The sequence below is a fragment of the Cibotium barometz genome, chromosome 39 (assembly GCF_041138505.1).
Source record: "Cibotium barometz isolate CiBa-2024 chromosome 39, ASM4113850v1, whole genome shotgun sequence".
Lineage (NCBI taxonomy): Eukaryota > Viridiplantae > Streptophyta > Polypodiopsida > Cyatheales > Cibotiaceae > Cibotium > Cibotium barometz.
The window spans coordinates 16100167-16116848 of record NC_141084.1 but is presented as its reverse complement, the minus strand read 5'-3'; the positions used below and the strand labels follow the sequence as shown (position 1 = coordinate 16116848).

The window sequence follows — 16682 nt, the reverse complement described above, 5'->3', positions numbered from 1 at the left end:
CAGCAGCAGCACATTGGCAGTCACAGGGCCTATCACAGCGCTTCCTTTTAGATTTCTGGAAGAGGCTTTGGGACAACTTTCAGCCTAGAAAGATCACTCTTTCTTTGGCTAATGGCACACAGGAGTTTGGCGGTCGGTACTTGGCTGGCCGCGGTGCGGCCACCATCAGGATTCTCGGCGACATTGCCTTTGGGATTGCCTGAAGGGCAGATTTGGCAACGGATTCTCTGCATCTTCGCTATGGACAGGGCATCGACCCGGTTCATCACTTGGGGCACTGTAGCTTGGGCCACAGAGGCTAGAGCGATCAGGGCTTATGAGGAGGATGGGGGAGGACTAGCCCTTCAAGTCTCTCACCATCATATTGGTGCAGTACCAATCACAACCGCTCCCTCAGGTGACTGGCGGCCAAGCTCATGCCAGAGATTAGAGATTTGTAGAAGCATCACAACCTGACACATTTGGTGTGCTAGATGTAGCGAGGCCATCGAGGGTACCCACACTCAACCGGTTGAGACCATCAGGAGCATATGGCTTGATATCATTCACACTCTCATTAAAATTGGTTGAACACAATGCTAATCAATACACTTAAATACACTAAGATTTGATGGACACTTGCTCAAATACAAGAAGTAAATTGCTGAATTGACAAGTGACACACAATGAGCTGGAACGGCCAATCCCTCCCTCAAATAAAGTATACTGATCTTGGGAGAATCAAGTACATCGTATCATGGGCATTTCTAACCAGATTTCCATACCAATGCATATGAATACAGTATTGCAAACAAGTGGTTGTCGATGTCAACTTGCAATCCACACTACCCTCTCAAGTGCCCATGTTCCCTACCATCTGCTCTCTATTGTTCCACCAACACATGGTAGCAACAATCTGCAAGAGAGCACGTAGGACAAGGGAACACTACACAGGGTATGTGATCTAGTAATCCGGTTCCTCCCTCCTGCTACTTGCTCCCATATTTAAGCATAAAAGCTTACCAATAGCAAGTACAATAAATGACAGTGGAAGTCTTCGCGATGGAAGTCCTTGGAGTGAAGAGATCTTCGATTTGTCGCATTTCTTCGAGACAAAAGTCTTCAAGAGGATGAAGGGAACCTTGGGAAAGCTTCCCCTATGGTTCAACTTGAGAAAGGAGGGCTGAAACTAGGGTTTTCAGCAAAAAGACCAAAAATTACAGCAATAAAGAGAGCTGTTTTGCTGAATCCACCTCGGGACATCAGTGTGTGAACATCGGGCTTGTTATAATTTATAAGTGAGTTTTGGTCGCCCAAAACTTAATGAAGTGTGTACACACTCACTTATAAATTAGTGCTAACTCCTAAGGCCAGGTTTATGACCAATACTTACCATCTGTCACATGCCACATAACCATGTCAGCAAACACTTTCACACGCACGGTTCGCGGGCGGGCGTCCCCTTACCCGAAACTACACATTGGTCAAGCAAGCATGAAAACAACATGCAATTTCAATTGCAAGCAAGCACATAAAGATGCTATGCAATGCAGCATTGGTCAAGCAAGCACATAAAGATGCTATGCAATGCAGCATTGGTATGGACAATCCCCGTTCATGAGACTATACCACAATAGACGTGCTCCAGGCAAGTACACGAGGTACCAGACCCAATGGAACACCAATCCACCAAGCATTTCCGGACACGTACACGAAGGCACAAGTCCCAACGGAAAGCCAAGTCCCCAGTATCACATGAGTGGCATCAATCCCCAGCATATACAACTGCCATGGACACCAATCCAATGTACATACATGATAAGAAAGCACGGGTGGACCAATTGGGTGGCCAAATGGTGACACTCTCCACGGTCACTGGGGGAAGTTACAAGGAGGTTCTGACCGCATGCAGAAGCATCTTTTTCCCGAGAAAAAAAAAAAGGAACGACGACCATATGGAAACCCTGAACCTTGTGAGGTGAGAATACTATCCAGGGCCCTTGGTGCCTTGGAGGTATGCTATGAAAGAGTGCACAGAGCGAAAGCAAATAAGCACTAGAGTGTGCTGAGTAGAGAGTGCAAGAGAGAGAGAGATGGAGCAACTATGCTGAATATACTGAAGTGGTACAGTCCCAAGCAAGAGACACAAGCAGTCTCATAAGTGGGAGCAAAAGATAGACTAGGCAAGATAGAAAAGTGAGAGGCCAGCCCACCTATTTATAGGTGAGAAGGGCTGGCCGACTAGACATGCTACTACTGGCCGACTAGACATGCTACTACTGGCCGACTGGGAAAATACATCCAGGCTGGGAAAAATCCCAAAAAAATATATAAAAAAGGGGTGGCCAGTCCACAATCAAGGGCCATGAAAAAAGGGACCAAAAGGGACACCTCTGTCAAAGACAATAGAATGCAACAACAACAGGTACCAAGAGAGCTCCACAAGCAATCTCCACAACAACTTAGCTACAAAAGCAACAGAACAAGTTGCCAGGTACACTGTTCCTCTAGAAGAAAACAACCACGTAGGTTGCGTTGTGCTGCTCGAAATATCGGTGACAAACCCAAATGTAAACACAATGCCACAAAAATCCCTAGAAGCCTATAGCTCCAAGAAGATAAAACCCTCAAAAGAAATAAAGTCCATCTTCTCCAACTTTGTATCAAGAGTAGCCCAATGCTGTACAATAGCATCCTCCTCGAAGGTCGGCATCACCAGATGTAAGAACTCAACTGCCCTCTCTGAAAACTGATGTCGGGACTCCACAAGCGCAACCAAATCCAAATCCCAATCCTTCAAGCCCTGGAAGTACCAATGTGCCCCTGGCACAGTCACAGACACACCTGACCACAATCCAAAATCCTCACACAGAGTAATGGAAATAGGAACATTCACAGTAGTGGTAACTGAAGTAGTAGTAGCCTCCTCAATAGCATCACACAGCGTAGAAGCAGGCTCCTCCATAGAAGGCAAAGGGACCAGCAACACATTTTGGTCACTGGTTGACAAAGAAAGAGTCGGAGGCGAAGTAATAGGAGACAAATCCCCCTCAGAAGCTGTGAGCAAAGATAGCACACTGTCTTCCTCAAAAACATTACCAGAGATATTATCCTGGCAAGGAGAAGTTTGCATAGAAACTGAAGGCAGAGCAAAAGACGAAACAAACTCCTCAGATGCAATGAGCAAAACTAGCCCACTTTCCTTCGCTGTGCAGGAACATCTCCAAAAGAAGTATCCATAAGATCACTGGCTGCATAGCACCCAGAAGCAGAAACCATATGCTGATCACTGGCATCACCATATAGGTCACAAAGCAACTGCCACACAGAGAAAGTAGAAGCATCATCAAGAGCATAGATGAAGTGTCGAAGAACCGAATCTTGACAATTCAAGAGGAGAGCCAAAGATCTGGCTGTCAGTCTTCCTCCACCGACACACACCCTCCATAGAGACAAGGTCCGGCAAGCACCGATTCTTGTACGAGAGAAACTCCATCAAACCATACTCCTTGAGAATAGAAGTAGCCTGCAACTTCCATGACTAAAAGTTACCACCATCCAACTTGTCTGCCTCATCTAGGAAATAACAAGAAAGTGGTATGGGAGCCAAATCTAAAGCTGTCATCATTGATCCAACCAATAGGATCAAACCTCATAAGATAAAAAACTGTCCAAATCAGAAAATGCTGATGTAGGTCCCTTCCTCCCACCAAAACGCAGCCCTAAGAGGCTGGACAGCACCCGAAAATCCTCCTGTAGCAAAAAACACAAAGCTTCTGTCGACTGTACCTCCAACCTTGAGGCCACCAGAGGAGGGAAGCAAAAAATGCAGATTTGATATAGAGAGAAAAGGCAACCACACAAGTCTTGGGAATATGTTGTAAGAGGGTGCAAGAGGGAAAGGCATCAACTAGGACTGTAGCTTGGGCTCTTCTCAAGAAAAAAATGCACAATCTCAGAAGTAGTGTCCACCACAGGTACCAAGGTTGCCACCAAAGCCCAAAACACCACAAAACCCCCTCTGCAAAAGGGAATGTCCACTGGAGAGGAAAACGCAGCCAAAGAGGGGACGCTGTCCTGAAAAAACACGCCGCCTAGATCCAAACTCCAAGTAGAAGTGAAACGCTGATAAGAAAGTTACCTTCTAGCTGCAAGCGATGAAGCCAAACTGAAGGAAAACAACCAGCAGAAGCTGTCCAAAAAACGCAGCAAGTAGAAGGATGCAAATCTGAGAAAAACGCAAAGGCTAAGGGGCTGTAAATAGGGCTAAATCTGGGGCAGCAGATGGAATCGCTGAACCAGGAGCGATGATACCATGAAAGAGTGCACAGAGCGGAAGCAAATAAGCACTAGAGTGTGCTGAGTAGAGAGTGCAAGAGAGAGAGATATGGAGCAACTATGCTAAATATACTGAAGTGGTACAGTCCCAAGCAAGAGACAAACAATTTCATAAGTGAGGGAGCAAAAGAAAGACTAGGCAAGATAGAAAAGTGAGAGGCCAGCCCACCTATTTATAGGTGAGAAGGGCTGGCGGACTAGACATGCTACTACTGGCCGACTGTGTTAGACATCATCCCCTACTTGCTGGCTTCCTATTTGGTGTCCTATTTTAGCCTCTAGGAGGGCTGACCATGTTAGTTTGAGGGACTAGTCACCCCTCACATGTATTTTACCCATATTTATTCCCCATTTATGGTCCTGGGTATTTTAACCAGTCGTGGAGATATTTATCACCAGTCGGCTGCCTACATGTAGGTGTATATATAGCCGGCATGCCTACCTCATATTTTCATTGCTTGCCTAGCTTGTCTAACTGCAGTCCATCACATACGAGGTTCTCCCCTCTTGCTCGGGACATGTATTGCTTTTGGTGATGATATTGAGAGCAGGTTCTCACCTGTGTTTCCTCCCCATCCCTCTCACTCTCTCTCATGTGTTTCCACTTTCCCTTCTTCCGCTGCACATTCTATCAGACTGGACATGATAAAGCTGGTTGACTGGGAAAATACTTCCAGGCTGGGAAAAATCCCAGAAAAATATATAAAAAAGAGGCGGCCAGCCCACAATCACAGCCCACAATCAAGGGCCATGAAAAGGGGACCAAAAGGGACACCAAACATGGGCAGAAACTGGGGATGAATGTGCTAACATGCTAGCCCATGCCAAGGAATATGCATCTTTATGGGGATGAGGTAGCACGGACCCATGTTAGGCACACGTAGAAGCACTCACGCACCGGGTAGGCATGTTAGGCCTCACGCGTTGCGAGTGAGGTTCCGTGATGCCGAGTGCCTCTAGGGGATGCCCTCCACGGTTGACGGTGAGATTGTCGGAACGTGGAAACGGGACCGAAACGGTGGAAACGGCGGGCCGGCGGGCCGGTGAGCCGTGCCGTGCCGACGGGCCAAGACGCGGCCAAGCCGGCGGATCACGGATGGAAAGCAAGTCCCAAGCCTAGGCCGTGGGAGCCGGGCTTGGCATGAAGGCAAGTGAACGGTGAGACCCACAAGGAAAACGCACGAGACAGACTCAACGGGCCAGTGGAGCCGTGTAATGAAGCATGGTTTGTGGAAGGCCGCCTCACGATTAGATATCCAGGGCCCTTGGTGCCTTGGGGGTATGCTAGCCCGCGCCAAGGAATATGCATCTTTACGGGGATGAGGTGCAAGGGAGCGGCGTAGCATACGCCCAAGGCACCAAGGGCCCTGGATAGTATTCCCACCTCTCAAGCCCATCTCGGAGATGGATTTTCCAGTCTCACCGACACCTATTTATGGAAAGAAGGTCATGAATTGTCACGTGCACCCATGCACTGTGGTACACGGTGACAAATTGGCTCATCAACAATGCAAGAATCATGTACAGAAGTAGTACCTTTCAGGATTTATTTGTCATATGCCGTGACTCCTTTGTGAGCCCAATCCGGGACATGTCAGGCACAAGCTACGTAGGTCAGTCTCCCAGCCTTAAGAGTGTCAGGGCAGTCCTCTTAACCCACTGTGGAGAATTCAGCATTCAAGAACATGTAGATGTGAGCCATAGCAGTAGATGCATTAGAGCATGTAGATACACTCATATAGAAGGGGCCAGCCTGTCGGAATGCACAACGGAAAATGAGACAACTGCTGTAAGAAACAAAACCAAAAGTGTAGAGAGAGAGAGAGAGAGAGAGAGAGAGAGAGAGAGATTTTATTAACGTCTTCCAAAAGACCGAACTCGGCCTATGAGACAAATCAGTATACCTGTGTGGGGTATCCTCTGTCATCCCAACAAAATGAAAAAGTACTGAACTAAAAAGCTGAATCTGGGTGTGCAATAAGTACAATGAGTGGATGGTATTTATACCACCCTACATTGCTGGTCGGCCAGCCCAAAAATAGCCAACAGTAGCAAATATGCCCACGACTAAGTAAATGACCAGTCAGCCAGGACAGATGCAATCAGCCTACACTCACATGCCTCTTATGTGATTAAAGAGGATTATCTTATGAAGGATAACAGCTTATGCGTGGTGAAGGATATGCGTCCAAAGGTTATGGAGGAATGTCACGCTCCACCTTATGCTGGTCATAGAGGTATCATGCCTACTACACGCATGATTGAGAGAGATTTCTTTTGGCCAAGAATGCGTAAAGACATTGAGGCATATGTACGTGCATGTCTTACTTGCCAAAAGGTAAAATTTGATAGGCAAAAGCCTCCAGGTTTGCTTCAGCCATTGCCTATTCCCTCGCAGCCATAGGAAAGTATTACTATGGACTTTATTATGGACTTGCCTAGATCCCAGCATGGGAATGACGCTATTTGGACCATTGTGGACAAGTTTAGCAAGCAAGCTCACTTCTTGCCCATCAAGAAAACCATTAAAGCTGATCATATGATATGATCATATAGTGAAGCTTTTTCTTGCTAACATCTTCAAGCATCATGGTATGCCTAAGTCCATTGTTGGGGATAGAGATCCCAGGACTACGAGCCTCTTCTAGAGGGCTTTATTTGATAATATGGACACTAAACTTGAGTTTTCATCAGCTTATCATCCCCAAACGGATGGCCAAAGTGAAGCTGCAAATTCAGCCGTGTTGGATTCGTTGAAGTGTTATGTGGCAGATCAAAAGACTGCATGGGAGAAGTATCTTCCACTTGTAGAGTTTGCCTACAACAACACAGTTCATGCTTCCACAGGAAAGGCCCCGTTTGAGATTATTTATGGCAGAGTGGTCTTGCCACCCAGCCTTCGTACAAAGGATGAGATTTTTGCAGCTGATGAGTATGTGCATGACTTGGATGTAGCCTTTGCTCAGGTCCGGACAGCCATTGCAAGGTCACAAGATAAGCATAAAAGGGCTGCTGACAAGCATAGAAGAGACATGTAAGTCAAAGAAGGTGATTCGGTATTGCTGAAATTTGAGAAAGCTAGGCTTCGGAAGAGGCCAGGACGAGAGGGATCATATACAAAGCTTTCTACTCGATATTATGGACCCTTCCAAGTGATTGACAAGATCAATGAAGTGTCCTTCAGGCTTGCTTTACCCAACCATTGGAAGATTCACAATGCTTTTCATGTGAGTCTTTTGCGGAAGTATGTGAGGCCAGATCCAGAGGAGCCTGTCACACAGAAGATCCGCCAGAAGTTGATGAGCTTGAGGAGATCCTTCAGCCAAAGCAGATTGTATTTCACAAGGAGAGAAAGTTACCACATGGGAAGCTTTCCAAGAGATACCTTGTGAAATTGAAAAATTATTTACCAATTGATGCAAAGTGGATAGATGAGGATTATTTTGCTAACTACCCTCAGCTTCTACAAGCATATCTTGAGGCTTTTCAATGGAGGACAACTGTTTAGAAGCCCGGGGGGATGTCACCATTTGGTCCATCTCCATTTCTGGAGCCACTTCTATGGCACTGTCACTCCATAGAGCGGCCAGATTTGTGCCATGTTCACATGGGGCCAGGCCAATGTCCCATGTGAAAGGGCCAGTTTTATGGTGTCACATGGACGGGAGCCAGATCAATGCCACCCGTGTGCGACCAGTGTTGCGTCACATGGACGGGAACCAGCTTCGCGTCACCCGTGTGTGATTTGCTTCGTGCTGTATGGACAGGAGCCTGTTGGTGCCACTTCTATGGGACTGTCACTCCATAGAGCAGCCAGATTTGTGCCATGTTCACATGGGGCCAGGCCAGTGTCCCATGTGAAAGGGCCAGTTTTATGGTGTCACATGGACGGGAGCCAGATCAGTGCCACCCGTGTGCGACTAGTGCTGCGTCACATGGACGGGAACCAGCTTCATGTCACCCGTGTGTGATTTGCTTCGTGTTGTATGGACGAGAGCCTGTTCATGCCACCGTGTATGGCCAGGATGGTGTCTTACCTATGGGACTGTCACTCCATAGGAAGACCAAGACATATTTATTTATATTTGTCGCGCCAGTTTTGTGCCTGACAGGAACCTCTTGTATAAGTTTCATGAAAGGGAGATTTCGTCCATTATTTGTGCATATGCATTTATGCCTGCATGCATAAATTTGTTTTTGCATGACTTGTTTACATGTGTCTGCCTGTTATGCCGTGCCAGTACACTGGACGGGGACGCCCCCAGTGTACCGTGGAATGCTGTTTGCTGACTTGGTGATGTGGCGTGTGAACAGGTGGTAAGTATTTCCATTTTGGTCCTTTTAAAAGGTAAAATCCATAAACTATGGTTAACTTTAATGTTTATAAGCTAATGTGTTCACACACATTTAAAAAAGGGATTGGACATTTCTTTTTGATGGTGCCCATAGTATTAAATTGGTATAAAGGCTTTATAACCTTTGAAAAAGGTATTACATGAAACATTCGTATTTATTCCCCACGTGGGTGGTGACTGGGCATCTTTTCTCTCCATCGCCTGCAGTCTCTCCTCTCCATCGCCTCTCTCTCCAAAGGCAAAATTTGGTGCTGTACCTGCCTCCCAGCTGCTGCCCACCTGTTGTACTTGAACTGTACTTGCTGCTGCAGGTTTTCCCACGTGCTGAATTCAATCTGTACCTGTTGTACCACCTGACCAGAACCTGCTGTACCTGCTGGCTGCCCATGTGTACCTGCTGGCTGGTTGTACCTGCACGCGTGGGGCATCTAGTGTACCTGCTGTACCTGCTGCAAGTACAGAATCTGAATACTACCTGGCTGGTTATACCTGCACACGTGTGAAGCACCTGATATCCTGATTGTACCTGCTACAAATTGTACCTGTTGTACCTGGATTGTACTCACCATACCAGGTGCCCTCATGTTTTCTCATTTGTGTAATTTCTGAAATTTGTTAATTAAAATTCAAAGAATTCTTTAAGTTGTGTAGTGCAGGAGTAAAGCATGTATATGCTAACCATGCTCAGGAATGTTCTTCCTAGTGTGGTTAGTATATTTCTCTGTGTGGTGTTGTTAACCGCGCTCTAAGAGCTTCTGAGAGCCAATGAAGGTTAGACTCACCAGGGAAATTGGAAGCAAAGCTCATTGGGGAGAACCAGGCCACGTTCCCTCCGCGGTGTACCCCTTGGCCAGCGTTAGTACGGGCGTGCCTGTTGGTGCACGGTCCCGGAAGACCAGTGAAAGACAGGTGTCCACCCAGTGAAGGTGGGAATGAGCCTGTGATTTGGGGCTACTGCGACCAACACCTCTTCATCAACTTGAACCAGTTTTATTTGGTTATTTTCACTCCTTTGTGGAGAAATCTGGCCTATCAGGCCCGTGACACTTGTACAAATATAAATACTCCAAGAAATACAAAAAGTATTGGGGGCGGGGGGGCAGGGGCCTTTCCGGCCTCAGTGCTAGTGTCATTTGTATTTTCAGCATTTCCAGTATTTGTGTTGTTGATGTTGTTTCCAATATTTGTGTTGTTGATGTTGTTTCCATTGTTTAATAACAGTTAAATTAAGTGTTCTAAATATGTGTATATTGTCTTCTGATCTGTAGGCCTCCTGTAGGGAGCGGTCACAGAGACTTGGGCGGTTGCTGCATTGATTTCTTCGATCGGCTCTTCTTCAGCTTATAAATTAACATGGTGCTTCTCCTACTCTTTCTCAAGCGTTTTATAGCATTGTGACTCCTTGTTTCCCATAGTCACCAAAAACGTTTTGGGGTTTTTGACGTTTCACGGTTTTTGAGGTTTCGGAGCAAAACGTTTCGGCCTTCGGCTAAGAAACGCCAAGGTTTTGGTTTTTTTTCTATATAATTTTGCATTGCTAAAGTTTCAAAAAATAGAAACTTTTAACTTTGAGAAACTTTTTTTTTTTAGAAACCAAAAAAATCAAGAGTTTCTGAAACATTTCTTGCGTTTCAGGGTTTCTCACTCCAAAAACGCGTGTTCATGTGACTATGTTGTGTCCCAAAAGTTGATAGTATCTGCACTTTATCTTTTTGTTCGATCTCCGATTCTGTGCTCGAACAAAGGCCTTATCATCCCCGAGGCTGCTGCTAGATGCTTGGCCATCTTCGATTCTCCGGTCTTTTTCAGTATGCAGTGCTACAATGTCCTCAAATGTTGTTGAAGCTAGGCACAGTACTTTGAGGGATGGCTAGAATCGAGTAACATCTTGCATACTTTTTGTAAGAACACGCTTTTATCTTCATCATCAAGCTCGCACTTCAAGCTAGTGACCTGTTGAACTAATGAGTAGAATTTTGCAAGATGGTCACTTAATTCTTTATTGTTTTCCATCTTAAGACCATAAAATTTAAGCTTCAAAAATACTTTGGAATTAGTGATTTTGTTTCCTTGCTCCAGATTTGGTTGCTCATCCATTTGAAGTCGACATGATGTATGAGTGAATCTGCAAGTGAACAATCGCTAGTGTGTAGGTTCATTTATGTGTGGGAACAGCCCCTTAGAAGGGTCTTAAGTAAGCAATGATGCTAAGGGACACTTGGCATAATATGTTGACATGTGGCATATGTGTTGGCAGCCTATGCCCACACCTTGTAAAGAGGGCCTCTCCTATAAAGAGGACCATTTATCATAATGATAATATGCTTCCCACAACTCATGTAATCCCCTTGTTAATCCTCTATTAACATGTTGATAATACTGTGCTGGTCATCGTCTTGTCTCTCCCTCTCTCTCTCTCTAGTCTTGCCTCACCTTCCACCAGGGACCAAGACCCACTTCTTAAGCATCTCCCTAGACAAAGCAATCCAAGTGCAGGGAGCTAGACGCCCAAGAGCCACTGGACTGAGGAGATGCTCCACCCAACACCTTCAGATCCAAGTGATTTTCTAGAGGTACAAGAATGCCCCTCCACAAGAAGTGGATGTGCGAAGCCTCTATACACTCATAGATGTCAAGGACCCACTTTGATTCTCCCACATTGTATCATTGTACATTGTACCACTTGATTTTCTCTCAGCTCTAGTTGGGTTTTTTATCAAGTTTTTCCATGATTCTATCACTTCATGGACACATGCAACACTTTTGGTCTCATAGACTCTTTGGTCTTGTAAACGTTAATAGAAATCTCTCTCTCTCTCTCTCTCTCTCTCTCTCTCTCTCTCTCTCTCACACACACACACACACACACACACACACACACACACACAAACAAACATAAAATTTCATAGGTCAATTGTATGGCACAAACCTGCCCTGTCTCGCAGTCCCAGATCCTTACTGTTTTGTCCTGACCTCCAGTGTATAACTTGTTCGCTCCTGCTGGCAGTGCAATAGCTCTCACGGCCTGTCACAGGTCAGCAGGCGGATTCATGGAACCGTGGTTTCAATAAGCTCTTCCGCACTAAAAGATCATGCCAAGCGAAGAAGCTAGCAGCGTTCAAGAGCCTCGCTGCTAGGGCAAAATCCAAAATGACAACTTGCCGGAGAAGCAGAGTAATAACAACCTTCTCATGGCCGTTGAGTTGAGTCATGAAGCTCATGTCTTCGGTAGTTGTGAAGGAGTGGAGAAAGTTGCATTGATCTCCTTTCACGCAGTTGCCACGAAGAAAGAAGGTGCAGGGTGTGTCGCGGGGCTTGTTGTTGCGGGGGTCAACGGAAGAGGAGACCTTTCCAGCTTTGTTGCCGCGCAATCTACCCCAGACGTTTCTTCTGCTGCCTTGGTTAGCCCCGTCCCGCTCATCAAAGGCAGTGTTGGATCGCTTACCGCTGCTGTTAAAGCTGTTGTTGGCTACGGTGGAGGGATCCTCAGGGTGCAGGAAGTTGCAGGGATCGCGATTGCAGCGGCCGTCAAGCCAGAAGCTGCACACCTGCCGCGCCCCCGGACGGAAGTAGCTCCGCTTGTTGGTGGCCGTCCGTGCCGCCGCACCATCCAGCTCCATCTCAGGACCTTCTGCAACTCCGCCCCAGCTGCTCCCCCCGTTCTGTTGTTGAAGAGACGTCTTAGGGCTCGAAAACAGAGGGAAAGAGCGAACGCGTTTGAAGGACACACAGCAGTCCCGGCAGCAAAGGCGCAGTTGTTGCGAGGGAGGGGGCGGGGAAGGGTTCGCAGCGGAGGTTCTGCCTCCCGTCGGTCGTGAAAAATCGAAAATCCATACCTCGCTCAAGTATGTACTAGGCAAAAAGGAAAGATTTTTACAAGAAAAAAGAATGATTTTACCCAAGTCAAATTCTATTGGGGCACGTGGTGTTTGATTTGTGTCGTTATTTATATATATATATATATTCTTTTGTTTTGAGAAAAAAAAAGCTTTTCTGAACAGCTGACGCAAAACGTTTTTTAAAAAATATATATGTAATTTTTTGTAAAATGTAGAGCACATCTGAAGGCGCTATTTCGAGCTGCGCCGTCCCATGCTGTTTTCACTTCCTAAAGCCTGTCATTTGAAGGCGTTGTAACAAAGGCCAGCGCCGCAGCCAGACATTTCTCAAATTTGGCGTACGTTAGTTGTGCGAAAATTAATAATTAATTATTAAATTGATTCAATATACTTAATTAATAACTAATTATTAAATTGATTCCATGTTAATGAAAGTGTAAAAATCCCGATTCTTTTTTTTATAGAGAAATGGGAAGATTTTTAGTGTTAGAATCGGGAAATCCCGATCCTATATATATATATGTGTTTTAGAAAAAATCAGGAAATCTCGAATAAGGGCAGGCCAAGCCTCGACTATCTCTCACGGGGTTTGGGCATGGGATCAACAGTGGACGGTTAGGCGCACGGGCGAGGCCATCCGATCTTAGCCGGAGGATGGCCGTCGGCCGGTTAGACTCCCGGGGGGATAAGCTTAAGGCCTAATGGCTGACTGGCCAGAGCATGAACGTGGGCAGACGTAATGGTAGGGTTTTGCGCTGGCACCACCCAGGTTCGAATCCCGTCTAAGCACCTGCCCGCCATTGGTGCTCGAGTTCGAATCTCGCTGGGGCAGCCGCTGGCGCCCGAGTTTACAAATTTGCCCACTTTTACAAAAATGCCCCGCCCACCCATCAACCTTCCTGCCATTGATCCCATGGAGATAGTCTTGCAGGATACGCCATTTTTCTACAAGGGTAGAAATAATAAGGTAACCTAAGGTATACATTAAAAAAAATACTTTATATTAAGGAATACAAATATGAAGCGTCTTTAAATTAAAGGTTCATTTGTCTTTATTTAAATATACATATACATACATATATATATATATATATACGATATATGTATATATTATTATATTTAACAACCTGGCCCTTGAAGTTATGGCAGTGACCTGCACCCAGGAGAGAGAGAGAGAGAGAGAGAGATATTTAACACTGGTAACTCAAATGAGAGGGGGAGATATATATATATCTATATAACATCAGTAACTCCAACAAACTTTAAACCGTAATGCTCCAATGCACTTATGGGTTGCCCTTGCATGTTTTGCAAATCTGCTTCATCTCATGGCCATTGGCAACCGCTCTCCTTTTGCGAGTTGCAAGTTCTTGTGGTGTAACGCCATTGCCTACACTCACTCAAGTAAATGCTCTTCATCTCTTTTGCCTTGCCTTTATCTTCTTTTGATTTTGCAGCTCTCTCTTACTCTCTTAAGTAAAAGCTCTCCATTGTCTCTCAAGTAAATGCTCTCCAATTTCCATTGTCTCTTGAGTCTCATGTAAATGGTCTCCAATTTCCATTGTCTCTTTTGCAATGCTTGATTAATCTTTAGTGCAAACATGTGACGCATGGTGCTTGTTTTTATGCCTATCCTGACTTCACATGTTTTATGTGTATGTAATAGGATTGTATGATAACATTAGGTATAATTTTGTATCTATAAGCGAAGTCATTCATTAGCATTGTTACTAATCTCAGATTATGCCTTACCATGGATATACATATATATGTATATATGCACACACATGTATGTATCTATATATAGATACATGTATGTATATATGTATCTATATATAGATACATACACATGTGCATATATACATATATGGATACATATACATCTATGTATGTATGTATATCAATATGCATCTTGCTTATGTATGTGCATGCCATATGCATGCTCCCATCTGCAAATGTATACATGCATATAGGTATTTTTACCCATATGCTTTGATCACATATGAAGTTGTTTTCACCATGGGCAATGAGGTTTCTACTAAGCACACTCTGCATCAACACCCACATCAAACCTAAGCAACCGTGGTGTTTTTCAAAAGCCATCACCACCTGCCTTCTTCTCTAATTTTGTGAGTATCTCTCACTCTCTCAGGGAATGCTCTCCATTGTTTCTTTTGTACATGCAAGGTCAAAATTTTGTGTAGACCATGGTGGGTGTGTATGCCTCTCTTGATTTCACATGTTACATGTGTATACAATATGAGTGTATCATAACATTAGGTATAACGTTGCCTATTCATGGTGAGTGAGGAGACCACATGCCACTCCAAATTATCCTTCCCTCATAGAGGGTAATGTTATTATAGTATACCCCTTTTGTTGCCTTCTCTCTATATGGCCAATAGTGCACACTCTCTATCATGTACCCCTTTTGCCTATTCATGGTGAGTTAGGAGACCACATGCCACTCCAAATTATCCTTTCCCTGTAGAGGGTAAAGCTACTATAGTTTACCCCTTTTGTTGTCTTTTCTCTATATGGCCAATAGTGCACACTGCGTAGTTTGTCCTTTTATGTACTTAGATCAAGATGAATGCTAGGTCATAATGCATGCTCTCCCTAGTATCTAATACACATTCGGTTACCAATTTTTGTAAAACGGCATAGACTTAAAAGAAAGACACTAGAAATAAAGCTGAGTCGGTAATATTACATGGATAGCCTTCTCTTAAGATAGAAAATGGATTTGTTCTAAGGTTGTTTTGTTTCCAAACCATAACAAAATTTCAACAAAAACCCTAAGTCCAACAAAAAGTAGTGAAAGTTTTCACTCAGGCATGCCATTAAGAATTCTCCTTATGAAATCATTCTTTTCAAACAAAAATCCACAAACCAAGTTTAAAATCTATACTATTAACAAAATAGGATAGCCTCACGATCCTCCTTCCGCATGAGCTAAGTAGCTTGGTAAAATATAGGGAAATTTGGGCAGCATGACAACTATCAAAGTGTCATCCGAGAATTTCTTGGAAACTGCCCAAAGACTCTCATACAATGTCATCACATGATTCTTAACTAATATGCAAGATGAAGCAGAGAATATGAAGTTTCTCAAACAACTGAATTAACATGTCGTCTACATGATTGGAAAGCATAAAGCAAGACCCTCTCAACCGAAATGTGGGCTACAAGGTCACCAGGTGGTCACCTCAAGAACTTGCTTTCGTATGAACTTAGTAGCTTAGTAGAATATAGGCAAATTTTGAGCACCACGCATTTCACGAAAATTCAGCTAACCACCACACCTCGTGCACGAGTTTTGACAAAACCCAATAAAATCCATTCAACACGAAAAAAAATCAATTTTCCAATTCATGCCATGAAACTTAATCTTTTAGGTGAAGTTTAATATTAATGGGTTCATTTAGAAATTCCAATCAAATAATTTTGTACTTTTTCTCGCCATAAGATTAACCTGAGACAATGGAGAGCGTTTACCTGAGACAGTAGATTAATCGTAACCATGCATTGTCTCTCATGCACAAAAGATTAACCATGCATGTGCAAAAGAGATAATGGAGAGCATTTTACCTAAGACTTGAGAGACACAGGAACTTTTACATAAGAAAGTGAGAGAGAGAGAGACTCACATAATTATAACAAAACAATGGCAATGTGCAACAGAGATGGAGAAAATTTACTTGAGCAAGTGAGAGAGACTCATAGGATTAACTTATGAAGATGATGGCAAAGCAATAGCACGAGGACATATAAAAACGATGGCAAGGAGGGTGGCAAGCCTATGAAATGCATTACGTAATAGAAACTTGTGATGAGGGCAGCCAACAGCACATTGAGGCACTATTTACACTGGCCAATGTTCATCAAGTTTGGGAAGGCAGCAGAAGAACAAGGGATAGAATCATGCCTCGCTAAGCTAGTGAAGGTTCTCCAAGGTGTTGTACATAATAACTTGTGAGATCTCTTACGCGATGCCCAACCTGGGAGCTTGGGGATTAAGGGCCCATCCCACATGGGTGTTTACACAGGGCCGCTACCCACTCAATGGAGTGTTTCCACACTAAGAGGCTAGCTCGCCCGTCCAATCCATTACACCTAATATTACGACACAATCATAATGCATACACGTGCAACATGTGAAATCAAGAAA

General features: G+C 44.5%; 1 protein-coding gene across 2 annotated transcripts in view; it reads right to left on the bottom strand.

Annotated features, from left to right (window-relative positions):
• Nucleotides 1-12520, bottom strand: part of LOC147615783 (zinc finger CCCH domain-containing protein 48-like) — an 88123-nt gene extending 75603 nt beyond the window's left edge. For both annotated transcript variants that reach the window (XM_086778386.1, XM_086778387.1), the window contains exons 1-2: nt 11858-12520; nt 11602-11697 (exon numbers count right to left, since the gene is read on the bottom strand). In XM_086778386.1, coding sequence (XP_086634512.1) covers nt 11602-11697; nt 11858-12292 — 531 coding nt within the window. In that variant the 5' untranslated portion in view covers nt 12293-12520. The remainder of the gene's footprint in view (nt 1-11601; nt 11698-11857) is intronic.
• Nucleotides 12521-16682: the final 4162 nt, after the last annotated feature.